The sequence below is a fragment of the Antrostomus carolinensis genome, unplaced genomic scaffold, assembly GCF_000700745.2.
Source record: "Antrostomus carolinensis isolate BGI_N321 unplaced genomic scaffold, ASM70074v2 scaffold53386, whole genome shotgun sequence".
Classification (NCBI taxonomy): Eukaryota; Metazoa; Chordata; class Aves; order Caprimulgiformes; family Caprimulgidae; genus Antrostomus; species Antrostomus carolinensis.
In genome coordinates this window covers 1-26,987 of record NW_010325007.1, presented here as the reverse complement: position 1 = coordinate 26,987, position 26,987 = coordinate 1, and the positions used below count along the sequence as shown (strand labels likewise).

General features: G+C 36.5%; 1 protein-coding gene across 1 annotated transcript; it reads left to right on the top strand.

Annotated features, from left to right (window-relative positions):
• Positions 1–3,867: 3,867 nt before the first annotated feature.
• LOC104527372 (AT-rich interactive domain-containing protein 4B-like) lies at positions 3,868–23,908 on the top strand (the record flags this gene model as incomplete). Its single annotated transcript, XM_029085725.1, has 9 exons — positions 3,868–3,978; positions 8,052–8,117; positions 8,708–8,798; positions 13,126–13,205; positions 15,455–15,546; positions 17,780–17,918; positions 21,668–21,747; positions 23,163–23,236; positions 23,763–23,908. Coding segments are annotated over 9 exons (879 nt in total), but the record flags the coding sequence as incomplete, so codon positions are not given.
• Between the last annotated feature and the right edge of the window lie 3,079 nt (positions 23,909–26,987).

The following is a 26,987-nucleotide window of genomic DNA, read 5'->3' as shown; positions in this document are numbered from 1 at the left end:
CAGCGCCCCGCTGCAGGCAGCGCTGCGGGAGGTCTCGCCACAGCCCCTTTCCGAAACAGCCCTTCCGCTCCCCCAGCCTGGCTGCGGCCCCGCACTCCCGGGGAGCGAGGCCTCGGGTGCAGCTCTCCTCCGGTTCCCGTTCGGAGAGGGATGTCCACTGTCACCCAGCAGAGCCTGCTCCGCTTCTGCTGGCCCGGCCTCTGTCATTAGTGCCAACGAAATAGTGATCCCTCACCTAACGCCTGCTTGGTGGGTGATGTCAGTGACGATCTTCAGTGCCAGTCTTCTGCCAATCGTTGGGTTTTTTTAAAAAAAACCAAAGCAAACCAAACCTAGAGATAGCCATCAGCTTCACTTTTCCCTTTCTTCTTCTTCCTGTGTGAACTGAAAGGTGTTTTGGGAGAGTGTAGAGAGACAGAAACATTGAGAGAGGAAATCTGGGGTTGTATATTGAAGCTGCTCTGAATGAAAGAAGTTAATGACCTCATGGTAAATGAATGACAGCGTGTGCTGGGCGTGCTTTTCAGTTTTCCTGTGCAGCAAAAGTTTATTGATGGTTTTATGATAACCTACTGGAAAGTTGATTCTTATCTACATACTACAAAGTGCAACAAATTATGTTCGGATGTAAAATGTAAAAGCAAATTCAGATTACCTTGTGTTTTAAAATAAAATGAAAGCTGAGACTACAGCCCAGAGATTTGGAGACAGCAACATATGGGACTACTACAGTTGCCTCAAAATCAAGTCTTTAATAATTTTAAGAAGTTCAGTACTTTTTATTATAGGGGTAGTCCAGTGTTGTGTCTTCTTCTTCCCCTTAAAGATTGTTGCAGTGCTTCTTGTTAAGATAATTTCAATATGCTTGTAATAGCTTTTCCAAGCTTACTGAATCATGTTCTCAGATTTTAGCTGCATTTTGACATACTGTTTTTTTCTGGTAACCTGCACTGCACTGCAAAGAATAAAAACAGTCCTGCCAAAGCATGTCAGAATTAAATAAGCAAAGATACATTCACTCTGAGTGTAAAAGTATCAATTAAATGACATCAGCACAAAGCAGAGAAGGGATAACAGAAAGGTAAAAGTAGCTGTATACTTATTTTTAATCTCAGTTTAATTTTAGTGGAATTGAATAAAACCTGCCTGAGGACAGGTGACTCATTTAGGAAAATGACAAAGTCATGGTAAGGATTATCTGAAATTAATGCCAGACTTTGATCATTAGTGTTTACTTTTCTAGTTTGTGTTCTCTATGATGCATCACACCTTGCTACTTGTTTTAACTTACGACTTTCAGCTGATGCTATCAGTCAGAATAAGGGAAGTATTTTGAAAATTTCAGTTAAGTGATTTGGGGAAAAAATAACACATAATTTATGTTTCAGTGGAATAATAAAATTGCAGAAAATTTTCCTATATGTATCCACTGAAGATTTCACATGGGTATTTTAAAATGTGTAATGATTCATAAATATTTCCTAATTTCAGTGAAAGGAGTTAACTACTATAAAAGTAAATTCAGGAGATTTAGGCTAGGGACTGAAATTAACTTGTGTGGTAGTAACAAATCAATTATTTCAGATATTTGTTCTGCAAATGAATATTCTTTTTGGAAGAAGTTTTTTAAAATAAGACAGAGTAGTGATAAAGTAATCGCTAATATTGGTGATTATACTTTTATTAAGGATTTAAAATCCTGTTTTAAAGTTTGATTGTTGACTTGCCTGTTCTTCTGCAATAAACTTCTAGTCAAAAGACCAGACCTTCAGATTGTGTTGGTTCCCAGTACTGTAGACTTTAAGTTCAGTAGTAGTGAAGGAAAGGTGTTCTTTATTTTCTGTAAGTTAAATCTAGCATTATCAGTTGGTCTTTTTGGCTGTATAGGGAGGTATAGACTGATACTGACACAACCAGCTCTTAAGTGTTTGTTTATAGGAGAATTTTTGCTATGTGCATCTGAGTGGACCCATCTGGGAATCTGTTTTGTTAAAGTGAAGTCAGTACTGCACGCTTTCTTTTAAGTTTGGAAGATCAACTGGCATGAAAAACTATGAACATTGTAGTGCTGAAGGTTTCTTCACTAAGGAGTGGGGCAGAGCAGGAGGGATGCTCCCCTCTTAGAGCTTTACTGACTTTGCAAGAGAATACATTGCTGCTTTCCCTTGTCCAGGTTTATGTTGTGTGAAGCAGCCACTGCTTAGTACACTCTACTAAGAGTCCTAAGCAAACCCAAGTTTGTCAGCATCCTTCCAAGTGCAGTAAGAGAAAAGCATTGCAGCCTGCCTTGAAGGCAGGTACCTTTACACTGTTAGACAAGCAAGGAGGGAATGGATTTAAGAATCCCAGCACTCTTTAACAGGTACCTTGTTAATCTTAGTTGAGTTTTATTGTTGCTAAGTCTGGAATGGGGAGGGATAAGTGTTCATGGGTATACTACTACCAGATAGTGTGTCCTACTACTCTGCATGCAGTCACGTACCATGCGTGCAGAGAGAGAGAGGGGCAGGGATTCATAAGAGCATTCATGTTTCTGATGATCTTAAGTGCAGATTGATAATAGTTTTCTAGTTTTCTGAAATATTACCTGAAAATGAGCAGTAGTCTTGAACTGAGTCAAGGTATAAACATCTTTAATATGAAGTTAACACTGTAGCATCTCTTGTCTCTCAGTTTCAAGTTTTGCAAAGAATAAATTTCTGAAAAAATCATTTATTGAAGCTTTTGGGTACATACTCGTATGCCTTTACTTCTGATGTTTTGGAGCCGGCAACAGCTAGTGGGAATTACCTGCTGCTGAGTGCAAGCACCTCCATATCAAATAGTAGCACTGAGACCTGTGAAGGAGATTATCTCTATATTCTTCCCACAGAGAGCCTGGATGTGCCAGAGTTGCCTCTTGTAAGCTGTGTTTGAATCCATAGGGGTGCAGAAACATGATGTGAGCTCAGATGAAGGCTTAGATCTCTTTTCCCAGCTCCTGTCTGGGGCTGCACGGAGGCTTGTAGCTCTTGAAAACGTACCTCACTCCTGTTCCTTGTCACCTTCTGCTTTCTTTCTTCTGATCCACATTCTATGAAGTGATAGTGAGGTGGTTCATTTATCTAGAATCTCCTCTCCCAGATTACAGTGGGAGATGTTGGATAAGAGAAGATGAACCTCCTTTGAAGAACAGAGCCTTCATGAGCTCACTCTGCATACTGATTGGACCCATATTCTCCTTCTACCCCAAAACCCACTTATTTCCCTACTCTTCTATTTCTTGTTTCCCTGTTTGGGTGTCACCTCTGTTACCTATTACAGACCTTGTATTTTGTCTGGGCCCTGCACCTTCGTTGTGCATTTATCCTACAGTTATTCTCCTACTGTACGCTGCCCCTCAGGCTGCTCTCCTGGTGAGCACTCACCTATATAATGTATGTTACTCAAAAGCGAAAAAGCAAAGTCTCTTCAGAGTTGTTCTATTTACTAATGAAAAATGAACCTTACTTATTTGGGGAAAATAAACACCGGTGTGTTCATGAGACTCATCAAAGCTTGAGGCAGTTAAAGGAGAAGGTAGAATGCTTGGTTGGCCTTCACCATTGCAGGAGAGCTATCCACCTGCTGTGTGTTCAGATGGTGCAGAGAATGGAGGCTTATGTAGTGCTTGTTGCAGACAACTGTGGTATGTTTATTATATTTATGGTAGTCATGTGTGACCTTAGTGTTGCGTTCTGTGTTTCTACTGCTGTGATACGTGTGCTGTCGAGTTAAGTTCTATTGGGCTGTTCTGTAATGCTCTGTCCAGAAAAGGTGGCGAGACCACAGCAGCTATATTGCTAGTGGCTGGTAATTAAAAACCAGTTGTTTTCCTTTCTGTTCCAGGCCATTGATGAGCCTCCCTATCTCACAGTGGGCACTGATGTGAGTGCAAAGTATAGAGGAGCCTTCTGTGAAGCCAAGATCAAGACTGCAAAAAGACTTGTCAAAGTCAAGGTATGTGGTTTTCCTGCAAACAATTTTTTTTTTTGGAAAAAAGTAATCACTTCTCAAAATAGAAAATTCTTTATAGTCTCAAGACGGTTAAGAGGCTGTTCTTTCCTTGGAGGCTGGCAGTGCAGTCTTTGAAATAACAGTAAACTTATTTTTGTTGGAAGGGGAGGGGTTCTCCTCACTCCCACACAATTAAATACGTTATGTTTCTTTCACTGCTTTGTCGTCTGCTTGCATCCAGTATTTGTGGCCTTCAGTGCCACAGGCTGACCTAAAAGTAATTGGTCAAAATATGACAAATTTAGGCTTATTTATGGGTGAATGTTATCAGAAAATAGCTAAAACTCCTCAAAGCAGGTTTAATATGGTTACTTTTACTTCAGCAACACAGGCCACTGCCTTTTAGCAGTGGCAACTAGATAATGCTTCAGGAATAAGATGAAACCCTGCTGTCTTCCAACAAAGACTTGGCATATTGAGTCCTACAGAACAGCAAGCAGGGAATCTCACCTAATCTTTGTGATGACTTGTTAATGACTAAATGAATCAATATAAGCTACATGCGGTACACATAAAAATTGTGTAGAGGGAGTACAAGAGATACTTTAAATTTCCAAGGGATGTTAAAATGTATAATTTCTAGAAATAGAGAACAATGTTTGGGTTTATTTTGAATATTATATAGTAAGTCTACACTGCAAAATGGCCTTATATTTCTGTTTTGATAATGTTGCCCTAAAAGCTTCTAATCTAGGAGCAGGTACTGTTTTTCTGCTCTACCTCTTAATTTCATACAGAAATACGACAGATCAAGGATCAAAAGCACTTACAAAAAATAAATTAGATTGTTGCTCTGCAACAGTTATAGTGGCAGAATATTTTTCTTATATCTACTGTAAATATAAATGAAAATGCATGAATTGTGAATGGTGATAACCTGTTATGGAAGAGCCTCCATTATAAACTGTCGTGCATTGCTTGAATCTGCACTGATGCTGTGGCTGATTTTTGCCTGTAGTATGTGTGAAGAAGAGAGCAGACTATCTCCAAAAAACTCTGGTGGAAGGGTTATTGTCACTTATTTGATAATAATGTTAACTATAATGAGAAGATATTAGTCTTAAATCTGACATCTTTAAAAAGCCTTTAGAGCACATTAGTGGTCTTTTAATTTCATTAGTCATAACTCTTAACAGCATCAGCACCATTGAGTTTAGGCATCTAAGTATTGGTATTTAAGCCGTTAAGTATCAGTATTTAAGCACAGGAATTGTATTGTGCCTAGACCAGTGAAATCTTTACTTCTTTCACCTCTTTAGAGAGTTTTCAGCCCACCTTCTTAGCCACTTGCACTTAAGGTTGTTTTTCATTGGTAAATATTTTCTTATGAGTTTATTACTTGCAGTTTGGTCATTGCAGTGTTTTACAGAAAGATCTTGAAATGGAATGGAATTTTTACTGTACCTTGTTTGTGGAGGCTGTGCCTAAAGCCTTGTGCATTCAAGTTTGTGTGTGTGTATCTTCACTGTCTAGCTTAAGGCAGTTCAGCCCTAGTACTGTTGTTGCTTTGTAGAGTAATGAGATTGGTAGTTCAGTTTTTTTTTAGTGTGTGAGTGCAGTAACAATACCTATTTACGTTTTCTTTCCTCCACCAGGAATGTATATTCCCTAAATTAACAGTGACCCTTTCTTTTTCTCTAAAAATCTCTTCAGCCCTTTCTAGCACATGTCGACTTTCCCTAGTATTAGCTCTAACCAATATTCTTCTTATCAGGTGTACTCCTTCCAGAATTTTGGTAGTTTATCTGCTGCATTTATTTTCCACTTGTTCAACTGTTTCTTCTGGCCCAAATATATTTTATGCCCTAGTCTCCTAGAACTACTAGAGGAAAAGAAAAGTCAGTTGACGTAGTAACATCAGGTTTAGTTTGAAGCTTTCATTTAAGTTTTATAATTAGATACTCTGTTTAGAAAGGAGGATGACAATATTTTTTCAATATGGATTATGTCATTTTCAGGCAAGTAAAATACTTTTAATTGCATCTCCTTTTACCTGCTTTCTTCTTCTGTCAAGTTCTGCTTCCCAGAATATTTTGAGGGATACCTTCATAATAATTTTTCCATCACCAGTATAATTTAAAACATTATTAATTTAACACAAGTGCTATGTATTTATCATTCCAGTATCAATAGGTACTGTATTTCACAGTTTAGCAGTCTTTGGCAGGTTCTGTATATGGCACAGAATTTTACATTAACAGCGTAACTGCATTACACACTTTGTCATGGAAAGCAGTGGAACTTAAGATTTGCCTGGACTCGTGAAAAGGGTTGAAAGCAGTACAAATTTGACTAAAGGACAAGACTTTTCTGTGTTAGAAGAGTGGTAGTCCACTTCATCTTTGTAGGATCTGTCATAGCTTTTCTTAGAGAGCTATTTAAACCAGTTTAGTTTGACAGTGTCTCCTAAAACAGTTAGTACCTTCATCGACACCTGCCTGTATTTGGGCACCATCCTCAGAAGTTTCAGAAGAAACTGTTTTCTGTGTAGGTCTTTATTAACAGAAACTAGTGAAGTACCTGCTGTACAGAGACTACCAGGACTGTCTTTTCCTGACAATGAAGAAAAGGGAAATTCCAACTGAATCTAAACAGGTTGATGATGTGCTGAATGTCTTAATCTTTTGCCTGAGATGGAAAGGACAAATACTATGGGAATTAAAACCCACACGCACTTTCCTCAGCTTCAAGAAAAGCCAGTGGTGTCACACTGAGCTTGGAGTTTGAATATTTCTGTTAATAATCAGTGTTTATCTGAGTACATTTGAGTATCTCAAGCAGCAAAACCTCTTAGTATCAAAAATATTCTCCCCAAAAAGAGTCAAAGCCCCAAGGCAGCTTTAAAAAGAAACCATTCTGGAATACACAATAGCAATTTGCTTTGTTTACCTTTCATCATAGTACATTGTGGCTGGCTTATGGTTTTGGATAGAGTTCCTTTTTGCTGTAAAATACATTTAAGATAATTACAAAAAGTAAAAACGGATGTCTCCAAATCAGAATTGATATACTGGATATTTCTTATAAGCCAGTAGTGACCACAGGTTTCAGATTACTTTGCATCTGAACTGAACTTTTGATTTCTAGATAAATCCCCTAAAAGAGAGAAATAAATACCTGTATCTATCGGGCTGAAGTTCAGAAGGGTAGTCTTTGCTCAGTTTATTTCCTAGCCTGAATCCTTTGTCTGGCTTTCAGGTTACAAAGCATGATTTTGTCTGTCTGGTGGACAGAAAGTATTTGCCATCAGTAGGTGGGATGATGCAGCTCTAAAAAGAACATACTGTCACAGCAATATGTATTGCTGTGGTTCTAACAGCAGATGACTGTTCATGAAGTAGCACCTGGAAGGCATTTTAGTGCATTTGTTTTCTAATCAGCCAGTCAAAGTAGACTCTCTTTAGTCCTGTTTGTAGGTGCCATTGTCAGCTGTTCACTCCTTTCAAGGTTTACAAAACCCCTTAAACTCTCCTCCTAAGGAGACTAAGTAAGAGAATTGGTGTTAGAAGACACTGTTGTTCTGAAGGAAATTTTGCTGTTGCTGTGTGCTATGGAGAAACTCTGTCAACAACAGTGAAAACATAACCTTGGGTACAGTTGTGAACCACGTCCTCAGGTTTAATGTAGGATTGCTGTGGTTGAGAGTTACTATTACACGTCTGAATATCATGTTACATTCTTACTTGTTGGGAATACTAATTAAAACATCATATAGTTACACCAAGTGAGTGTGTTCTGATGTTGGAACACAGCCATTAAACATAGTTGTTGAACTGTTGTTTGTCACTTTGTTTAGAGGTAATGGTTCTATTCTAAAAGGTAAAAAATATTTTAGAAGCTTGGATGACTAAGAAATTGTCTCTTCCTATTTCTGAAATACATGAATGAAGTTTTTTAGCAAGTGGAATAATAATGGTGACTTAACTGTAAGAGTAAGAGAAGGACTATTGACATCTGCATGTGCTTATGTTGCTCAATTGTATCAAGTGATTGTCAGTTGAATTATATTTTTTTAGGTAACTTTTAGACACGATTCTTCAACAGTGGAAGTGCAGGATGACCACATAAAGGGTCCCTTAAAGGTAATAAACTTGTTTTATATTTTGCTAACACTTTGCAAAGCATTCTTTTTCAATATTTGACATAAATGTGTATATGCAGTATGAGGTGAAAGTGGAAAATTCAATCTATTACACAGGCCAGATAGGATCACAAAGCATGAAAGGTAATGCAGCAAAGCTAGAGTTAGTATAGTCTTCATGTTAACTTCCCCTTTGTAGTTAAAGGGGATGCAGCATACAGGCTAATGCAAGCCTCTTTGTTCTTTTTGGCCTTAAAGCTAAGAAGTTTGGCTAAGCTTTTGAGTTTTAGTCGCTGTTGCTTTGGAAAACTCAGCTGGAGAATTTGATGGGCAAGCTCTTATACAAGAGAATGACATCACTCAAATTGGTTCTTGTTCCCCACCTGCTGGCAGGAAATCATCAGCTCAGTTAGTTGGCTTGTTTTAGAGGAATGAAAGAAGTTTTGAGGGATACAAATATATTCAAATGAAACTGGAAAAGTATGGTATATTTAACACAGAAATAGGTTAGAAATTAACTCTGATACAAAAATGTTAATTTTATTGCCTGTTTTAGAAGTTCTCCAGTGCTAAGTGGCTTTTGTATTTTAGGTAGGAACGGTTGTGGAAGTGAAGAATCCAGATGGAACGTACCAGGAAGCGGTTATCAACAAATTAACAGATGCAAGTTGGTACACTGTAGGTAAGAGGAATAGTTATGTATTTGAATAAAACTCATGATGTAAAAATAAGCCTTTGATCTTGACATGTCTTAAGTATGGTGAGAGAGAAGTTTTGGAAACGCTTAGGTATTCAAAGTTTGTATTAAAAAACCTCCAAAATACTTCTTATTTTGGGTTTTTATAAGAAATTTTACCCCTCACAATCTGAAATTGAGACCCCAAATAAAGATGTAGTAATTTGCTCAGTAATTGGTAACTGTTTCTTAGAAATGTAATGTACCATTGTTAAATATTCTGAAACAAAGTATGCTGTCATACTTCCTTGAAGTAGGACAAGTGCTTTTGAAACACAAGTTGCAATACTTATTTTTCCGTACTCTCAGACTTAGCCCTGATAACAGCTGCTATAAAAACAAACATAGCTTGTTTTTTTTAAAAAGTCTTTTCCTGTTCGTTTTCCCTATTGTCCAATGTGACATTTCAGACTTCAGATGATGTATCCACATGCCTGCAAGGAAATACAACTTTTTTTTCCCCCTTAAATGTTTATTTTAAAGGTTTTATATCCATGGGTTTACTCATTGATATGATGTACCATTAGATCAGTCTGTCTTGGGGAAAACTGGTCAACTGTAGAATGATAACAAATATTCCATCTGTGCACTGGTAGTCTTAAAGGTCCTACAGGAAATGTATTGATTCTTGAGAAACTACCTACTTCTCTCCTTGTCAGATAACTGGGATATAGGAAGATGAAGACCAGGTCTTGAAAGAACCTTACTAAGACTTAGATGTTTTGAGATATTAATTTGTTTATTGATTAAGTGATGCTGAACGACTAGGGAAAATTAGTTTTTTTCCTAGTCATAGTCCTTTTAGAAAGGAATAGAGCTGTAAATTTAGGTAAGACCTTTCAGATGAGTGTTGCAGAAAATATATGTTTTCTTGTTGGAGAAGTAGAATGTATGAGTAAAGAAGAGACCAGGTTAGGATAAGGTGAGACATGGGGTATAAATACAAGAATTACCATTATAAATAGTGTTTTGTAATTAGAAGAATAGAAGTGGAGCAGATATGAGAGCTTTTAAGAGCAAAATGGTATAGCTGGTGTTAGAACTATGTTGTATGTAAACATTTATGCTTCTGAGAAAGCGTGAGATTAGCAGTTCAAAAAGAAGAATGTGATAGGAGTCCATGCAGATTGAATTTTGAAGGTGTCATAGAGTTGCAGTCTGTAAATCAAAGTAGATGTCTGTCAGAAATCCTGAACTTGAGAAATAGGAAGAGGAGATGTGAGAGCTGAGACTGAAACCCATGTTTTATAGATAAACGTAGACAAAAGTATGTTGACCTTGCTGAATCAGTAAAAGTAGCACAGCTGCTGGCTGTGTAATGCACTTGGAGAGAGAGAAGTGACTCTAGCAGTGAATGATTATTCTAATCTTTGTCGGGAGGCTGAGTAGAATGAGACTGAATTTATCTTCACAGACAGTGATGACTTTGCAGATCTGAGTGAAAGTCCTACTTGAAGGGTAGTTATGATTTATCAGATTTCTGAATTAGCACAAATCTTAACCAGCAGAGTTACATAATGTTGTCCTAAGACTTGTTCAGAAGGGTGTAATTACTTGTGTTGTTGATGATTTTGTGAATACAATTATTTGGTCAAAAACTTCATGTGAAGGGACAGATAGATCTGAAGTAGTACCTTTCCAGATGTTATTACTGAAGACCATTTATGCCACTGCAGTGGTAGCATGTAGAATTTAGAGGAATAACCATTTCAGGGCTGCTTGAAAACTCTTTTAACAGAAAAAGGTATGGAAAAGGTTTTTTTTAAGAGCATCCCCGTCTGCCTTGTATTCATAAGATATTGTCTGAGTAGAAATTGTACATCAGTTAGTTTCTGTGTCTTTTTCGGTGCTACTACTTTCCTACCATAGGAAGATAGGAACTAAATTAAATTAAAATAACCCAACTAGTGTAGCCTTTTTAAAATTAGTATAGCACACTTGCATAAATACATGAAGTGTCCTTAGTTTATTTGCCTGTCCTATAAAAATTCCTCAAAAAGCTCAAGGTATTCCAATCCTGGTGACTAGATAGTGTTTCATCATTCAAATAAATGTGTTTTCAGAAAGTATAAGTTATATTCTTAACATTTAACTCTATATTTACTATGAGGGAAAAACAAACAACAAACCCATAGAATTGTTTGCTTTACTAAAAATGCAGAATTGTGCATGTTCAAAAGTAGTCTTATCCCCTTCTTCACTTTTTTGTCATTACATTGCTTTTTCTCAGAATTCAAAGTGGTTTTATTATTATGAAATTGCCTCTTTTTTTCCTTTTCCTTGCAGTTTCTGAATAGGTGTTTTTAAATGCATTACACTCCTGTTAAGTCTGCTCAGTAGATGGCTTTGAGGATGTCCCATTAGGTTAGAATGTCGTGTGCGTTACAGCCGTATGTGCTGTGCTGGCCTCACAAGTCTCTCAGGGAGGTGAAGCTTTTCCTTTGAATGTATTCATGTTATAGAACAAGATTAAGGATCCCTCTGGCAGGGAAGAGGGCACAAGCAGATTACCACGTAGGATACATAATGTGGCTACCTACGTAGTGCTAAGTAGGCTGACCTCTGTTGTAGTCAGCTTATCCCTTGAAGTGGATAGATTTATTTTTTTCCCAATCTCTCATTATGTAAAGAGACTGTTATGTTAATTACACAAACTGAATTAGGAACCTGCTGCCTTCTACTTCACTTAATGAGGTGGGGGCATAATTATGTGTTGACCAACTTCAAATGTATGTGTTTTCTTGTGCAGTTCTTGCTTGATGCTTTTCAACAAATTTTGAAGTGCCCTTTGTAACTGATACTTTATCCCTAACAGTACTCAACAATTACTGTCATATAAAACACAGACTGGGGAATGGTAGTCACAAGTTTCTTCTTCAACAGTGCTTAGTTTTATATAGGGATGAAAATTTCTCAGAACCAGGTAGAAGTTACTTTCATATTGAATAAATACTAGTAAAAAAAAATTGATGTACCTTGTTGCTTTTTGTATATCTTAATTTAAATTAGTAATGTTGGAAATAGAGTATAGCACCCACTATTTGAAAGCCAGACATGGCTGAAAATTAATCTCTAATCTTGCCAAGCATCTTTTGCCAGTTGACAGCCATTCTCCTAACACTGTTATTTTGACTCTTGTGAAAGTGTTTACATATTTTTAGTTTTCTACCACATGATTGAATTCTAGTAAGACTGACAGAATCAGACTTGGCAGTACTGTTGATGGACAGAAGAGAAGATTTGAATGAAGGTGAAAGAGACATGTTAAGAAATTGCTGAAACTTTTAATGTAATATTTTAATTAATCTTGGAGTTGGTTCCATGCCCACAAAAGTCTTCAAGGTCACTACAGTGTGGGGACAAGAATATGATTGTTATTACTGTTGAGGAGGGGAAAGGAGGTCAGTTCTTGTCTTGCTTAACAGTGCAAAGATAGCCTGAGAGTTAAAACTTGTCACCAAGTTTTCATCTGTTAAGTACTTGTAGAAGACTTGACAAAAACTTACTTTTTATAGGACCATTTTATCAGCTTCTGAAGATCCCACCTTGCATATGTGCAGTGCATTTCAGGATTTGAAAGGATAAAGTATGTAGCTGAAGCCAGTGGTATTATGAACTTGTTTACAGTTGACCTAGTGAGAGCAGAAGCAACAGAAAGTCTAGAAACCAGGAGCTCCACAGTTCTCACTACAACTGGTTCTGATAATTGTCTGCCCTTTGACAATTGTCATCTTCCTGTGGGCTGATGTCACTCTTGTTTTATAGTGTAGCTGAGTGAAGACAGTAGAGAAAGGTGTTAGAACTTTTCTGTAACGTTAACTTTTTTCTCAAAATATCCTTTTATGTTTCTCCATGGTAAGCATTGCTTCCATTTGAATGTTGGAGGAGCTCTGGTTATATATTAAAGTGCTGCAAACATCAAAAATGCTTGAGGAATAGTTTTTCAGTTCTAGTGTGCATTGATTTTTAATTTTGTGTCCTGATCCATGAATTGTCTGTTCAGTTACTGATTTCTTAAGATTCCATTTAACATATACAAGCATGGAGTAGCTGTGGTGAGACAGCAGCCTGTGTATTTGGTTGATCTGTGCAAATGCTTTACTGGATATGCGAGCAGTATCCAGGTGCAGCTTTGTTTTAAGGACTGGCTACAGGAATATATATCTCATTCCTTAATACCTAAATCAATCACTTATTGATAACCTGATTTTTTTTTTAAAAAAATATTTTTTTTCTGTCTTTTTTTCTTGCCTCATTTCTTACCTGGTGACAGTATTTGATGACGGTGATGAGAAGACTCTTAGTTTTTTTTCCCTGTGTTTAAAAGGAGAAAGACATTTTGCTGAAAGCGAGGTAATTGAATAATTTTTATACAACAATTTTATGAAATACAATTAAATTTCACCAAATTGGGTAAGTTAAGAAACAAAATCAGTATTTCATATTTTTAATTTTTATATTACTAATGGTTCATAGATTTTTAGATCACACAAAAAACTGCAATCACACAACTACTTTGCTTTATATATATAATAAAATCTGTAAGTATTTATTGGGAAAAAAATCAAAATATGGTACTTGAAAAAAACAAATGTACCTCTTTGGACATAATTAAGTTCTGCTGGATTTTAGGTAGATGATCAAGTCTAGTTCGTAATAGCTGATGAGCTTGGAAGAACAAGACTTTTCTTTTAAAAGGCAAATTATAAGTTACTGTTGCCTGTTCATTTCAAGACAGTTATCAATATTTTGAAGCTGGTTCATGTCTTAAAGATGACTTGCATATTAAAGTATGCAGACATTTGTAGCAAATTTCAAGTAGTTGAAATTTCAGAATGAGGGTTATTCCTTCTTATTATGTAAGACAATCTGGACTGATGGGCAGATTTATGTAAACATGTTAGCTTGTTGGAAAGCGATGGAAGACAAGTTTTTTTACTCTATGTAAATATGCTCTTATTATTGTAGTCAGCTGAGCTTGTTGCCTGCTTACTGCATTCTTTTGAAGGTTTAGATAGATGCCTTCTAGAATCCTGTCAAGATTAAACACATGTAAAGAAGGCGGCCTAATTACATATTTAAATCTGGATTCAAGATATAAATGCCATAATTTTAAAGACTGTGTTGTTCCTTTCAATTAGCTCTTTGTTATTAATGATCAGCACTCCTGAAAATCAGATTGCTTCTCTTCAATAAATAGTATCTTAATGTGCTTTCAGGTGTATTTATACAGTAAGCAGGTTGAAAATTTTAGTGTGTGTGTATATATATATATATATATATATATATATTGCTTTGTGACCTGTTTGGCTGAACAAGAGTAATTCAGATTATTTTGTCAGATTCAGAGAAACCTTACATTCAGGTGACTCCTGCTTTTTATTTTATCATCATTCTTATCTTAGCTTTTGATGTCTTGTCGTAAGTCACTGATACGCAATCCATTGTCACCAGCCCTCAATAAAATGCATGTTGTGCATTTCTAATAATTCCCTCATGATTGCATAGCTATTCAGCAGGGGAAATTGTATCTCCAGTTTCCTTTGTAATTAGACCAGTGCCACATGGTTGTCTTGTTCTGATGTTGCTTTATCTTCATCTCTGACTTCCCAAGAGTGTGGAATCTTTTAGGGTGTCCACCACACTCAGAAGTAATAGTACATTTACTTTAAAATTTAAAAAGCTGGTTTTATTGTCTCTGTGTCCAGTTCTGTGGACACAGAATACCTTTGAGATTCTTTTTGGCATTTCATATTTAAAAATTCATACACGACTCAGAAATGTAGGTCAGAGGACCATGTTTACTGTGGAAGCCTTTGTGCTGTCTTTCAAAGAACAAGTGTCTATACAAAAAAACTGTGTGTACCAGGAGCCTTCACATCTGGAATGGTTATAATTTAGACAACAGCAGTCTTAGGGAAAGTTTTAAGAAGATGCTGTGTGTTCATGAAGTCCTTCTTTTGATACTTTAGCTTTCTCCCTGAATGGAGAAAGTTCTTTTTTTCCCTTCCTTTCTTTTTGTTTTGATGCTAGTATAGCATCAATTAGCACTCTCCCAATTATCAGTACAGCAACCTCTTGAAATTGTTTTAGAATCCTTCTCTCCCATATTAAATTATGAATTTCTAACAAAAATGCAATTAACTTGTCATGTTTGCTGCTACTGACTTATCTTGCAGTTTCATTTCATAGGAGACTTTTGTTCATTTTTAAGTAGATGACTGAGTGTTTAGTCTGATGATAGGACATGCAGAAAATTCATCCCATAGAGATGGAATATCTAGACCAACAGAATACCTTTTATTTAATTGTCTGTGTTTGAATGGTCCAAAGGCAGGACTTCTGGGAAGAATTGTCTGCGTGTGTGTTGGACAAATGTTAATTTTTAGAGGTGGGGAGAAAGTATTGGGGGAAAAAAAACCAAACAAACCCCAAACAAAAGACATTACTACATTACTGCTGTGCTTCTTTATTTCTTTTGTAATGAGAAAGTCACTCTATTGAAAAAAATTACTTTAACCAGATTATACAAACTGGTTTGGAGAATAATTTATGCCAGGTTTTTTATATGTGTTTGTAAATTTATTTTTTAATTTCAACAGACATTAGATCAGCTTCCACTCACAAATCCTGAACACTTTGGGACTCCTGTTATAGGAAAGAAAACAAACAGAGGAAGGAGATCCAATCATATGTAAGTTTAGCATCTTTATGTCTGTATTCAATTCTGAAGCTTTCAGTGTGCGTGGAGTTTTATTATTTGTATGTTCAGGCTTCTCTTATTAAAAAAACAGGAAGCTATATGGTAAATGCTGTTCAGCACTCAGACTGCAAGTCAATTTTGCGTGCATTGTTGCATGCAAAAATTGCAACAAGTCTTCATGTAATCACTATTTAAAATAGTACCAGGTATAGGCAAGAGGTTTTTTTCCTGGTTATTTGAATAAAAAAAGAAGGTGGCATATCAAGTGGAAATGTGTTGTTAAGCTATATTCAGAGACTTCTCTGTAGTAGAATATTAGTGTTATAAATGTGTTGGAATCAAACTAAAATCGTTACAATGCAGTCTTTGTCCAGCTGATAACAAGTCTTTGTGGAAGGTACTGAAGTCTTCATGCAGACCTTTGGTTTCTCATTACAAGGTCTCTGAAGGGCTTTTAGAAATAGGTGAGCAGTATTACAGTTTGCAGCAAAGCTTACTGATAGAAAAACATAGTTCAAGAGTAGTGACTTGGTTTCCTAGGTGCCAGTATTCTTGGTAGTTGTTATCTTGAAAAACCAGTGTTAGATACTCCACCTACTGTTCTTTGTTTTTTGTGGGTAGGGGTTTTTTTGGTGGGTTTTGGGGGGATGTTGTTTGTTTGTTTTTGTTTTTAAAGTTTTGAGATGGTAGTGGCTGGGATGGGAAAGAAATTTTCATGCTTGGATTACCCTTTCACACTCTGTCTTTTTGATAGCTTGAAATAATTATTGCCCTGTATATTTAGAGGTACTATAAATTTTCTCAATTATTTATTTACGAATTTGTGATTCATTGAAGGAAAAATATGGAAAAGGCTGGCATATACCACAGAGAATGTGATTGCAGCATTCCTGGTGTCTGTGAATGGGTTATTGTCTTGTCTGTTTCCCTAGTTGTACAGGACATTATTGTGGCAGAAACAACACACTTGTCTGTATTGTAGGATTAATACTAACTGAGCTGAGCAAAAAGACAAAGTGCACACATGCTAGTATAGCTGAGCTGAGTTGTAGTCTCTCTGAAATAGTCCTGGCTTTCTGTCTAGTCCTTGACTTCTTTCTCTTCCCACAAGAGATCCTCAAACCTCAGAAAGCAGCCTGAAGGACTTTCATACTGTATTTTAAAATAAATCACTAATTTAAAAAAAGATGCTGGGGCGAAAAAGCCCCAATGCTTGATTAACACTGCAAATAATGACATAAAATTAGGATGGGGAAAGTGAAACATAATAATTCACTTTAGATGGTAAATCAGTTGTCTTCTGTTACACAAATGCTAACTGTGAGTCTTCTGTTAATATTGAACTTTGTACTCAAAAGTAGTTATGTAAAAAATTGAAATTAGCTTTTAAAATTCTGCTTGTTGTGCTCACTGAACTTGCTGTGTATTTTCTGAGAATTAACCTTCAAAGTGACTATTAAAAAGAAAAAATCTGTATCTAGAGAGAGACATGAATGCTGATTTTAGTTGGAGTAGTTTTGTACATTTAGATTCCCCATGTGGTTAAAACCAGGTGCAACTTTGTACAGGAACAGTCAGAACAATGAGCCAGAACCTTTTTTAATCAACGTGTATTTGCACCTTTGCCCATCTACTTAGATTCCAACACTTCATTCAATGTGAAATTTAAACAGTCATTGAAATGCTTCACTGCACATCTTTAAAGAACTATTTCAGAATAAATAGACTTCTTTTTCTCTTTGCTATTCATCTTCATAGCTGATGTTTCTTCTTTAGAGATTTATCCTCTCTCAAAATAGCTTTTTATTCTGTATGGCTGTTAAAGTAAAAGCATAGAGAGGTTAAGAGGAAAACCAAAACCGTTTAGCTTAACATTGGTCCAAAATTACAACTGCAACAGTATTTTTGAACAGTGTTTCACTAGGGCAGAATTCTTGTTTTGAATGTCATGGCAGTGCATTTGTGTTCCTCCATATGGATTCATGATGGTGTGTTGTTTGGTTTTTGCTTATATTACATGTAGATGTGCATTTCTGAGTTTGTGATGTTTGATTTGTTCTTGTAATATGGTTATAAATACTTCTGTTAATTTTTATCCTAAAACACTTAACAAGCAATTCAAGTCACTGTTACTTATGCCTCTTTGACAATTGCCTTTGGATCTCCAGTAATTATTATAGACAAGTGTGAATAGTTGAGTTTTAAGTCTTTTTCTGTTGTTTAGTCCTGAAGAAGAATCTTCATCCTCTTCCAGCGATGAAGATGAAGATGATAGGAAACAAAGTGACGAGTTATTAGGAAAAGTTGTGTGTGTGGACTGCTTCAGTGTGGATAAAAAGAAAGCTCTGTGGTTTCCAGCCTTGGTAAGGGTTTCATCTTTATTTTAATTTTGTAAAGTTTCATTCATTTTCTACGCACCAAAGAAAGATGGCGTTTTAAATTGTTGATGAATTAATCTATATTTTTATTAGAACTTAGTATGTTTCTTCAAATTGGACTGTATCATAATAGTCAAAGGAAATATTTTATATGTAAATATTTGTTTACAAAAAGTGATTGCTAATGTGGCTTTAGTTTTTCCCAACAGCCAGAGCTGGTTGAAGTAATTCCAGCTTAACAGTGTGTTTACTACTATGGAACTGAAATTTCAGGGCTTTTCTCCTAGGCTATTGCATGTCATTTTTCTGAATTACCAATTTTTACCAAGGAAGAAAATACAAAGAAGTGCAAATAGAGGGGAAGTTTGGTCATTACATAGATTATTTTTCTAGCGTCAATATAAACACATTTGGTAATGAAATCAAATGTTTTTTCTTTGTTGCTGTGGTAGGTAGTAGAGAATTGCCAATAAATTCCTTTAAAATAACATTGTAGTTTTTTAGTACAAATATTTTCTTCCATTATTCTAGTTTAAAGGCACTTTTTTGTAAATAAACTTCTAATAAAATGTCACTCCTAGTCTAAAGATTGTGTATCGACAGACTGATATATTTGGAAATAAATGTATTTCCAATATGTGGTACCTTCTAGTACCATGCTTTTTAATTTTTATTTTATTACTAATTATAAATATTTGAATAATTTATCTCTGGCAAATAAATGTTTATTTAATTTCAGGAAGACTTATGCTCTGCTTTAGAAGTAACATTTAACCCTTCTTAGTGTGTGCAATAACTCTCAGTTGCAACTTTCTACTTGTCCCCTCCTTGCAATGCAGTCCAGAGGCCTTCCAGCGGGACTTCAGGACTTCTTTTGGAAAAGCTGATGGGAGAGAATGAGTCATTGAAGTCTTTTTTTACGAGGGAGGGGGCAGAATATACAGCAAGGAGAGATCATGTTAATGGCAGCTTTAAGAGAGGTTTTCAGTAATAGACTAGGAAATCGATCTGTTTCTCTACTGAAAAATGTAATCAGGATGGATGCAGCATTGCCTGCCTCCCAGGTGCACTCTAAGAAGTGGTCAGTTAGACTGGCTTGAGCTGGTTTATGTCACACTGCTGGGTTAGTCCTTCTGGACATCCACGTGACAGGTGGTGGTTTCCCTGGCAGCCTCTCTGGTAGGTATTGGGCTTGCACGTGACCAGTGTAGTGCTGCTCAGGATAGCTGTGGGTCAGACCTTAAAGACAACTGAATTGTTGCTTATGCTCCCAGGTATACTAAACATACACACTGTTATTTCTTTGGCTTTCATTTGGAGATTGGAATAGCTCATTCTTCATGGAAAGCTTCCTGCAATGAAGGAGAAGCAGTAGGGGGATGGAGTTTGAGAGTGGAGCTTGTTAACTCTGAAATAGTTTATCCTAGATTAACTCTTATTTTAGTAATCAGGTTTATAGCTCTGCAAATAAACATCATACTGCATTTAACCTGAAAAGTTATGCCAGAGAATAGATTTATGCCCCAAATAGGTTTAGGGGTTTTTTGGGTGTTTTGGGGTTGTTTTTTGTTGTTGTTTGGTTGTTTTGGGTTTTTTTTAATCCTCTCGCCTGTAGCTATGCCTCTCCATTCTTTTGCCTTGTAAACAGGTTATCTCTACTATATCAACAAAGTAATTTTATCTTATTGCTGATAAATTTTGCTTTAACTTTGCATAATGTTATTTGTAATTATGTGAATAATGAAATGAAAATTCAGGTTTAATATGCTGAAGGGCACATATCTCCGAATTACTTTGTTCTAGTGATATTGTGTACCGATACGCTTTGTGAATAAGCATAGAGGACATTGTGCAAGTTTATTATGTGAAAAGAAGTTCAGGGATTAGTTTAAACCTTTACAGCAAGTAACAGTTAAGATTAGTAGTGGAAACTGATTACTTTGAATATTAGTCCTATAACCAGATAGCCTGTCACTTATAAATGGAAAATTGTAGAGATATAAATGTGGTAAAAATTATTCTGAGGACTCGGTGATTGACTACATTGTTTTAATCCTGCATGCATGGTGTTTTGTTTTGTTTGGTTGGGGTTTTTTTGTGGGGTTTTTTGTGCCTTTTTGGAGGAGGGAATGGGTACATAGAGAGCAGTCACTAATTGTAATTGTAAAAATGCATGGCAGTTGCTCCTTATGGCAGAGTGTGATTTAGTAAACCTTAAAGCATTGCACGGTTTTAATGCATACTTAAAGGCTTTTGGAAGGTACGATGAGGAAATCTGCTTGCAGCATTTTCAGAAAATTGAGTTTACGTAGGATCATCTCTCTCATCCTCCTGTGACTCCAGTGGAGTTTGTTTTGCAAGGAAATTGAGAAAACTTAATTCAGGCAAAACTGAGGTCATGTTGCTTGATGTGAAGGCAATAGATGAGGTTGTAGCAAGCTGTTTTCCAACTTCTGAATGAATTTCTGGCTACTAAAATCTTGGTGCTTCTAGAAAACCAATAGCTAACGCCAGGAGAGCCTTCCTCCATCTCTAGAGACCTAGGACATTGCACCTCTCGTTTCAAATGGGGGACGATACTCAAATGTCTTTTACCTTGATATTAAAACTCTGTTGCAAACGGAATCTCAATCTACATTTCAATTAGTACTTTGTTGTTTTGTGAAGTAACTTATTTGGAGAGTGTAGAATGCATTGAATTTCCAGACTTAAGCTATTAAGTTCTATTACTTTTGAGAAGCATATTTAGCCTATGCTCTGTGATACACAACTCTGTTTCCAAATCAGTTGGAGCTTTAGACTTTACCTTCTAAAATGCTATTTCCTCTTTACGTAGGCCAGTGACCTATGTAAAGAGGAAAAAAAGGTTTTGTCTTGCATTATGTCTGTGTATTTGGTGGAAAAAGTAGGACTGAAAGCAGTTGGTGTAAGAGAGAAGAGGCATTTACTAAGGCTAAATTAGGACTGCAGTCATTTGCTGCTCCTTGGGGTTTTGTAGCAGCCAGAATTTTCTTAATTTTCGGGGAACTACACATGTTTTGAGAGAAGAGAGATGAGTGGTGAATAGGATTGCTAGTCTGTTCTGTAACTCTGGAAATTCAGTATGTCTATTTTATTAAATTCATTAAGCTTTTTAATTAGTGACTTCTATACTGGTTTAACAAAACTTAAATAGCTTTTAAAATTGCAACAAATAATTAACTGTCTCAGTGCTAGATTTGATTAGTCTTCTGGAGTTGAAGAACCTATCATAATATGTGTACTTGAGGCACTCTTCTCTCCTAGGTGGATAACTTATGAATGCTCCATTACAAAATTGCATTTCATAAATTCTGTGTGACTTTGTCTTTACACAAATTGCAATTTCTGGAAGTTTGTCAGAAGAAGTCTAACTCGAGTGGCAGCACTTGATTCAAGTTTGGTCCTTTTAGGATGAGGAGTAGAATAAGCTGTAGTGGCATGACAGGTACTTACTTAACTTTTGTATGAATGCTGTTTTTACTTAAGTCTCTGGTAGCAGCTGTCAGTTCTCTCTAGGAAGCAGGCATGAGCTCACACATCCAGTAATTTCAGAAGTTCATAATTGCTGTGTTTTGAGGGATCTCAGCTGCTCTCATCTCAGCATTGCTAAAGAGAAATGAGCCCAAAAGGTTTTTGAAAACCACTGATACATACTATTAACCTGATGTTTTTCCTCTTTCTCTCTAAACTTTGCATTTGTAATACCTTTGCAGGTGGTTTGTCCAGACTGTAGTGATGATATTGCAGTGAAAAAAGACAATATTCTCGTTCGTTCTTTCAAGGATGGCAAATTGTGAGTAGGAATGTAGATGCTGATAACTGAATTAAAATCTGTACCATTCAAGTGAAATGTAGTATGAGATGTGTTATATAAAGTATTAATAACATCAGTAAGCTCAGTAAGTTTCTGCCAAGATTTTTCTAACGTTTAGAAAGCTGTTAACAGCCTACATTGTGATGAAATTAGTCTTGAACTTTGTCATTATTAATAATGAAATGCATAAATCTCTCTGTCTTAGGTTTTATTTCATTGTTACAATGCTGGCAAACAAAGCAGCATTTCGTGACTTTGAGAATGGCTTGAGACTCTTCCCTGCTCTGGGTGGAATAGGGCGCTGCTGTTCAGAGATGTGTCCCTAAGCTTATGCAGCTACAGAAGGGGATGGGTGGGGGTGTGTGCATGCACGCACGTACACACCACACACACACACCACCCACGCACACACACCCTCTTTCTTTTTTTTTTTTTTTTTTTTGAGGAAGTAAGGCATATGTTTATCTCAGTCTAGACTACAACTGTGTATTACCATGTTCTTTGAAGAGATGTCATGCTACTCAAAGTAGGAAAGAAAACAAGAGAAACCTAGAAACCCAGACTGTGTGGTATTTGCAACAGAATAAGGAACTTCATGTTCTTAAACTCATGTTGGTCAGGGAGGGGGTTGATGGATGACAACAGAATTCTTTTTTCTAGGTTTTAGCTGCAACTTTTAAAATAAAAACTATTTATTGTGCTTGGCTCAATTTAACAGAATGCTTTTGCAGAAAGGATATTGAAATATTTAACAGTTTCATTGTGGTTTAATTACTCACTAAGTCTAGGCTATGGCTTTACCATTTGATAATTATTCAGGCATCAATGCACATCACTGGAGATGGAGAAACACACTTAAGCATGTGTGCACACAAGCACGTAACCCTCCCCCCCCCACCCCTCAAAGCTGCAGTTCAAGTTTGCTTCCTCAGATGTAGCCATAATAGAAATTAAAAAGTGCTTTGTTCTTTCAATTTAGAAGTCCTTCATTTCATACTGGCAATTTATATTAATAATTATTTATGTTTTAAGCAAGGTAGGGTTTTGTTGTTTGCGGGTGAGTAGTTACTTGCTAAATTAGCATGAGGTTTTTATTAAGTAATATATATTTGGGAGATTCCAGAAACAACCTACTAGTGGAAGAAGAATGCATTCTTTAATATGCAGTGAATGCATGTGTATGGTCTAACCAAATTTATGTAGAAGTTTTGTTTTTAATCCACTGACTAATACTAGACTAGACTAATGTTGTAGAATTGTCAAGGTATAGTTCATATGCTTCTTTTGTGTGTTTAGTAAGTGTGTTATAGTCTTAGTGATACCTTTGTATTATACTATTAATTTAGCTATAAAATATTTTAAAATATTTTTTTAACACTTTCTAAATCATCTAGCATTTCTGTGCCAAGAAAAGATGTTCGGGAGATTAATGAAACTTCACCAAAGCCTGACGCTTTGTTAAAACAAGGTAAAAATAACTTTCTATGAGAAAAAACGTGTATGTATTTACTTTGTTACGTAAATTGCACTGAATTTATGGTAAATTGGTTCACATCTTAAAATTGCTAAAATACAAGATCTTTTCCTATAGCATAAGAGGCAGATAGAACTTAGAATTACTTTGTGCTTATTTCTTCCTCCTTCTTTTCCCACAGTGTAAACCTGTTGGAATAGGGGTTCTCTTAATTAAGTTTTCATATATGCCCTGATACAGAAGATCCTTGTTTTTGTCTTTAGAAACTAACATGGTAATAATCATAATAATAGCTCTGAATAATTTGATGTGCAGGGAACACTAGGACAGTTTGTGTGGGTAAGAGAAATAAGGATGGACAACACAGGGTTGTTGTTGAGGTCCTTTGAATTTGGGGGTTGAATTGTTAATTAGCAGTCTTTCATTCCCCTTCCCCCCCACCCCAACTACTTTTTTTGATTAAAAAATTTTGTCAAACTGATACTTCCTGCAGTGCTAACAAATGCTGGACCTTTTGCAGCTTTTGACCAAGCCCTTGAATTCCGTAAAAACAGAACTGTTCCTAGTAACTGGAAAACAGAATTGAAAGAAGACAGTTCCAGCAGTGAAGCTGAAGAAGAGGAAGAGGATGAAAAAGAAAAAGAGGATAACAGCAGTGAAGAAGAGGCAAGTGAAGTTAGTAAAGGGCGTAGATACACGGCTGATAAATATTACAGTCTTGATAATTTTTAACTAGGTCTTTTTTTTTTTTTTTGACATTTGGCAATATTTAACATGTTAACATAGGAAGTATTGTTCACATAGGCAACATTATTGCCTCTCAACTTTCAAAATCTTTGTTCAACAAAGATCAGTTAATGTGAAAATACCAACTTGAAAATCTAACAAATATATTTGAGTCACTGAGCAAAAAAACATATAGTCAAAAGAAATTAAAACTCAAAGGAAGATCCTGTTTTATAATCTTTCCCGTGCTGATTTTCATGCAGTGGCAGATGGGGTTGCAATACCTACTAGGGACTGAGCAGGTTGAAGAAGGGTAGATGTTGGTGTCTGCTGTCAAGTGTATTGATTTTTCTAAAAGAAAAAAGATTTCCCTTAGTTGGGTGTGTTTCTAAATGGAACTTACCTGCTAGTTGTTAAAGGTCTGGCTGCCTTTTGACTGAGGAGATCTATATAGCTAAAATATATTTAAGTTGTTTCTGATAAAGCATATGTGGTGCTTAAATTATTTTTTATAACTTTAAAACAAAGGTCTCTTTCTGGTTTTTGGGTTTGTTTTTTTTTTTTAAACTTCCGCAATTATGTTTTGCAACTGTATGTAAATCCAGATTGGCCTTTTCTTTGCACATACTGTCCCAGGATTGGCAAAGGAGTGTTTTTTCACTGATGTAGAACTTTAGGTTTCTTTGTGTGATATTAATTCCTGGGCTATAATGTTAGTCATGGCCCAGATGGGTTTCTGGTTTGTAGTTCACTCTCCCTACAAATAAACAGTAGTTTGCCCTTCTATAATAATGCAGTGTGTTGTAGTGTGCAGAAGGGTGTAGTTTCCCCCCGTAGTTTGTCTTGCATCTGCTTTATTATATATTATGTCAATGTTGATTTATTTTCCCCTTGGTGGCCATGGGGTGAGTTCTGTGCATGCTAAAATCATGCTACTGTAAATAGCTGCTCATTTACATGATAAACTTTTCTCCTGGCTCTAGAACTGTTAACCCCAGTACTTACTCGTGACCTACCCCATGTTCCAAGCCATGGGGTTTTTTGCTACCTTTTACACAGGAGCTCTATCTGAGGAGGCAGCTCTAAGCTGTTACTGACCTGCATTCTTGACATATTTGAAAAATAAACCAAATTGGGCTGGCATAGCTTTGCTGTTGTCTCCTCCTCCCTTGTGTCTCTGTCACTCTGTCCTCCTTCCCCTTCTACCTTACCCTTTCCTGCCCCCAAATTGCTATGCTAGGCCTACAGCTGTAGGTCCTCTTGTAAAGCAAATATTGCAAGTAGTTTGAACTGTTCTTTCCTGGCTTCCATCTGTAGAAAATGGAGTTTACTGATTTTGGAGTGGTGAAAAGTGAGAGATTTTGAAATCTTTAGATAATTACCAAGAAATCTGAGTTGTTATACATCTCTCTTATCCTGGTCTACTAAAGAATTGCTTCATTACAAGCTATCTCCCTGGCTACCCTGATGTAAAGAAGCAAAAGAGCTTTCAATCAAGTCATTAGCCCATGCACTCCTCTTCCATCTTTCTTCTCTCTTTTGTCCTGGAAGTATGGTGTCCTACCTCATGCTTGGTTTTCTAATTATCTATTCTTTCCTCCCAGCCTCCTGTTCAGAAAAAAATGAAGACAAGTGGAAAGAAAAAAAATTAGTGGAAAGACATCTTTCACATCTGGCTGTGAGGCTGGAAGAGGGGCTTTTGACTCTTTTACTTCCTCTGTACCTTCTGGTGGTACTCAAAATCTGCCTATTATCACTTTTTCTCTCACTGGGGTTTGAGAACTGTTGTGTAATTTCTTATGCAACTGCCAGTAATGCAGTAGACTTGAAATTCCCATCAATAGTGGAATTGTAAAGGAGAGACTGAACTGGTTTGGGTCTTAAATGGTTGTTATGGTCTTTCTCTCAATACATCCTTCCTGGAGTTTGTGGCTCTGGCATACCAGAAGATGATGTTTCATCTCTTATTCATTCATTTCTTTAATTTAAGATTTGTTGGGAGACTGCAAAGGTGTGAAGTAAAAACTTTGCCACCTCTCCATGGTTATGAGTTCATTTTGCCTCCTCTTTAAGCTCACAGGAGACTGTCCAGCTCTGATCGAAAGTTCCAAAGCCCAGTTTGCAAGGGGCTGTGCTCTACTTAGTATTTCAAGAAGCAAGGAGTACTTCCTTGGCCTCAGTACTAATTCCTGAGCTTTCAGGGAAGGTTCATGTCCAGCCATAGGCATGATGAATGTAGGTGGGTTTGTACCTATGCAGATTGACACACAATCTTTATATACTGATCATTCCCTCACAACTTTTAGGTGAAAAATTCAGTTTTTAGCTACAGTGTTTGTAAATATTTGACCTTGCACTCTTTGTGCACCTTCTGTTTAGCTCCTCTTAGTTGCATGTGATGTTGTATGAGCTAGTCTTTCTATGGGCTAGACATGAAGATCTCGGCAAATATTTTTGGGATTTACTGTGACATCTCTTGTGATAATTTCTTCTCCAGTATCCAATACTTCAGTCATCTGCTCAGCTAGTTTTCTGAGGCAGATTAGTTTGTTTATTTTCTTTTTTCTTCATCTTCTCTCTCCTCAGTGGTCAGTGGCCTCCACTTGCCTTTGACCATTTTCCGCAGCCTCCTCTCTTTTTTTTTTTTTAATATTGGCTTGTGCTGGTAACCTCCTGGCTGTCAAGCAGTGTCTCTTCTTGAACAGGACCTGTGGGCCTGCTCTTGGGACTTTGTTATCCACCTGCAAATTGTTCTAGTGTGTTCCTGGATATGAAAAATTCTTGCTGGTGGCCCTCAGGCTATCCCTATGGTCCTGGTACCCATGAACCAGAACAACAACAACAACAAAAAAGTCAAACCGAACAAACCCAAACAAAAAAACAACACACACACAGAAGACAAACCAGACCTCTTACATATGTCACTGCAGGCTTCCTATGTAGATGTCCCTATCCTATATATATTCACACACACTCCTGTAGATACTCATATACATATATATATATATTTTATATATAT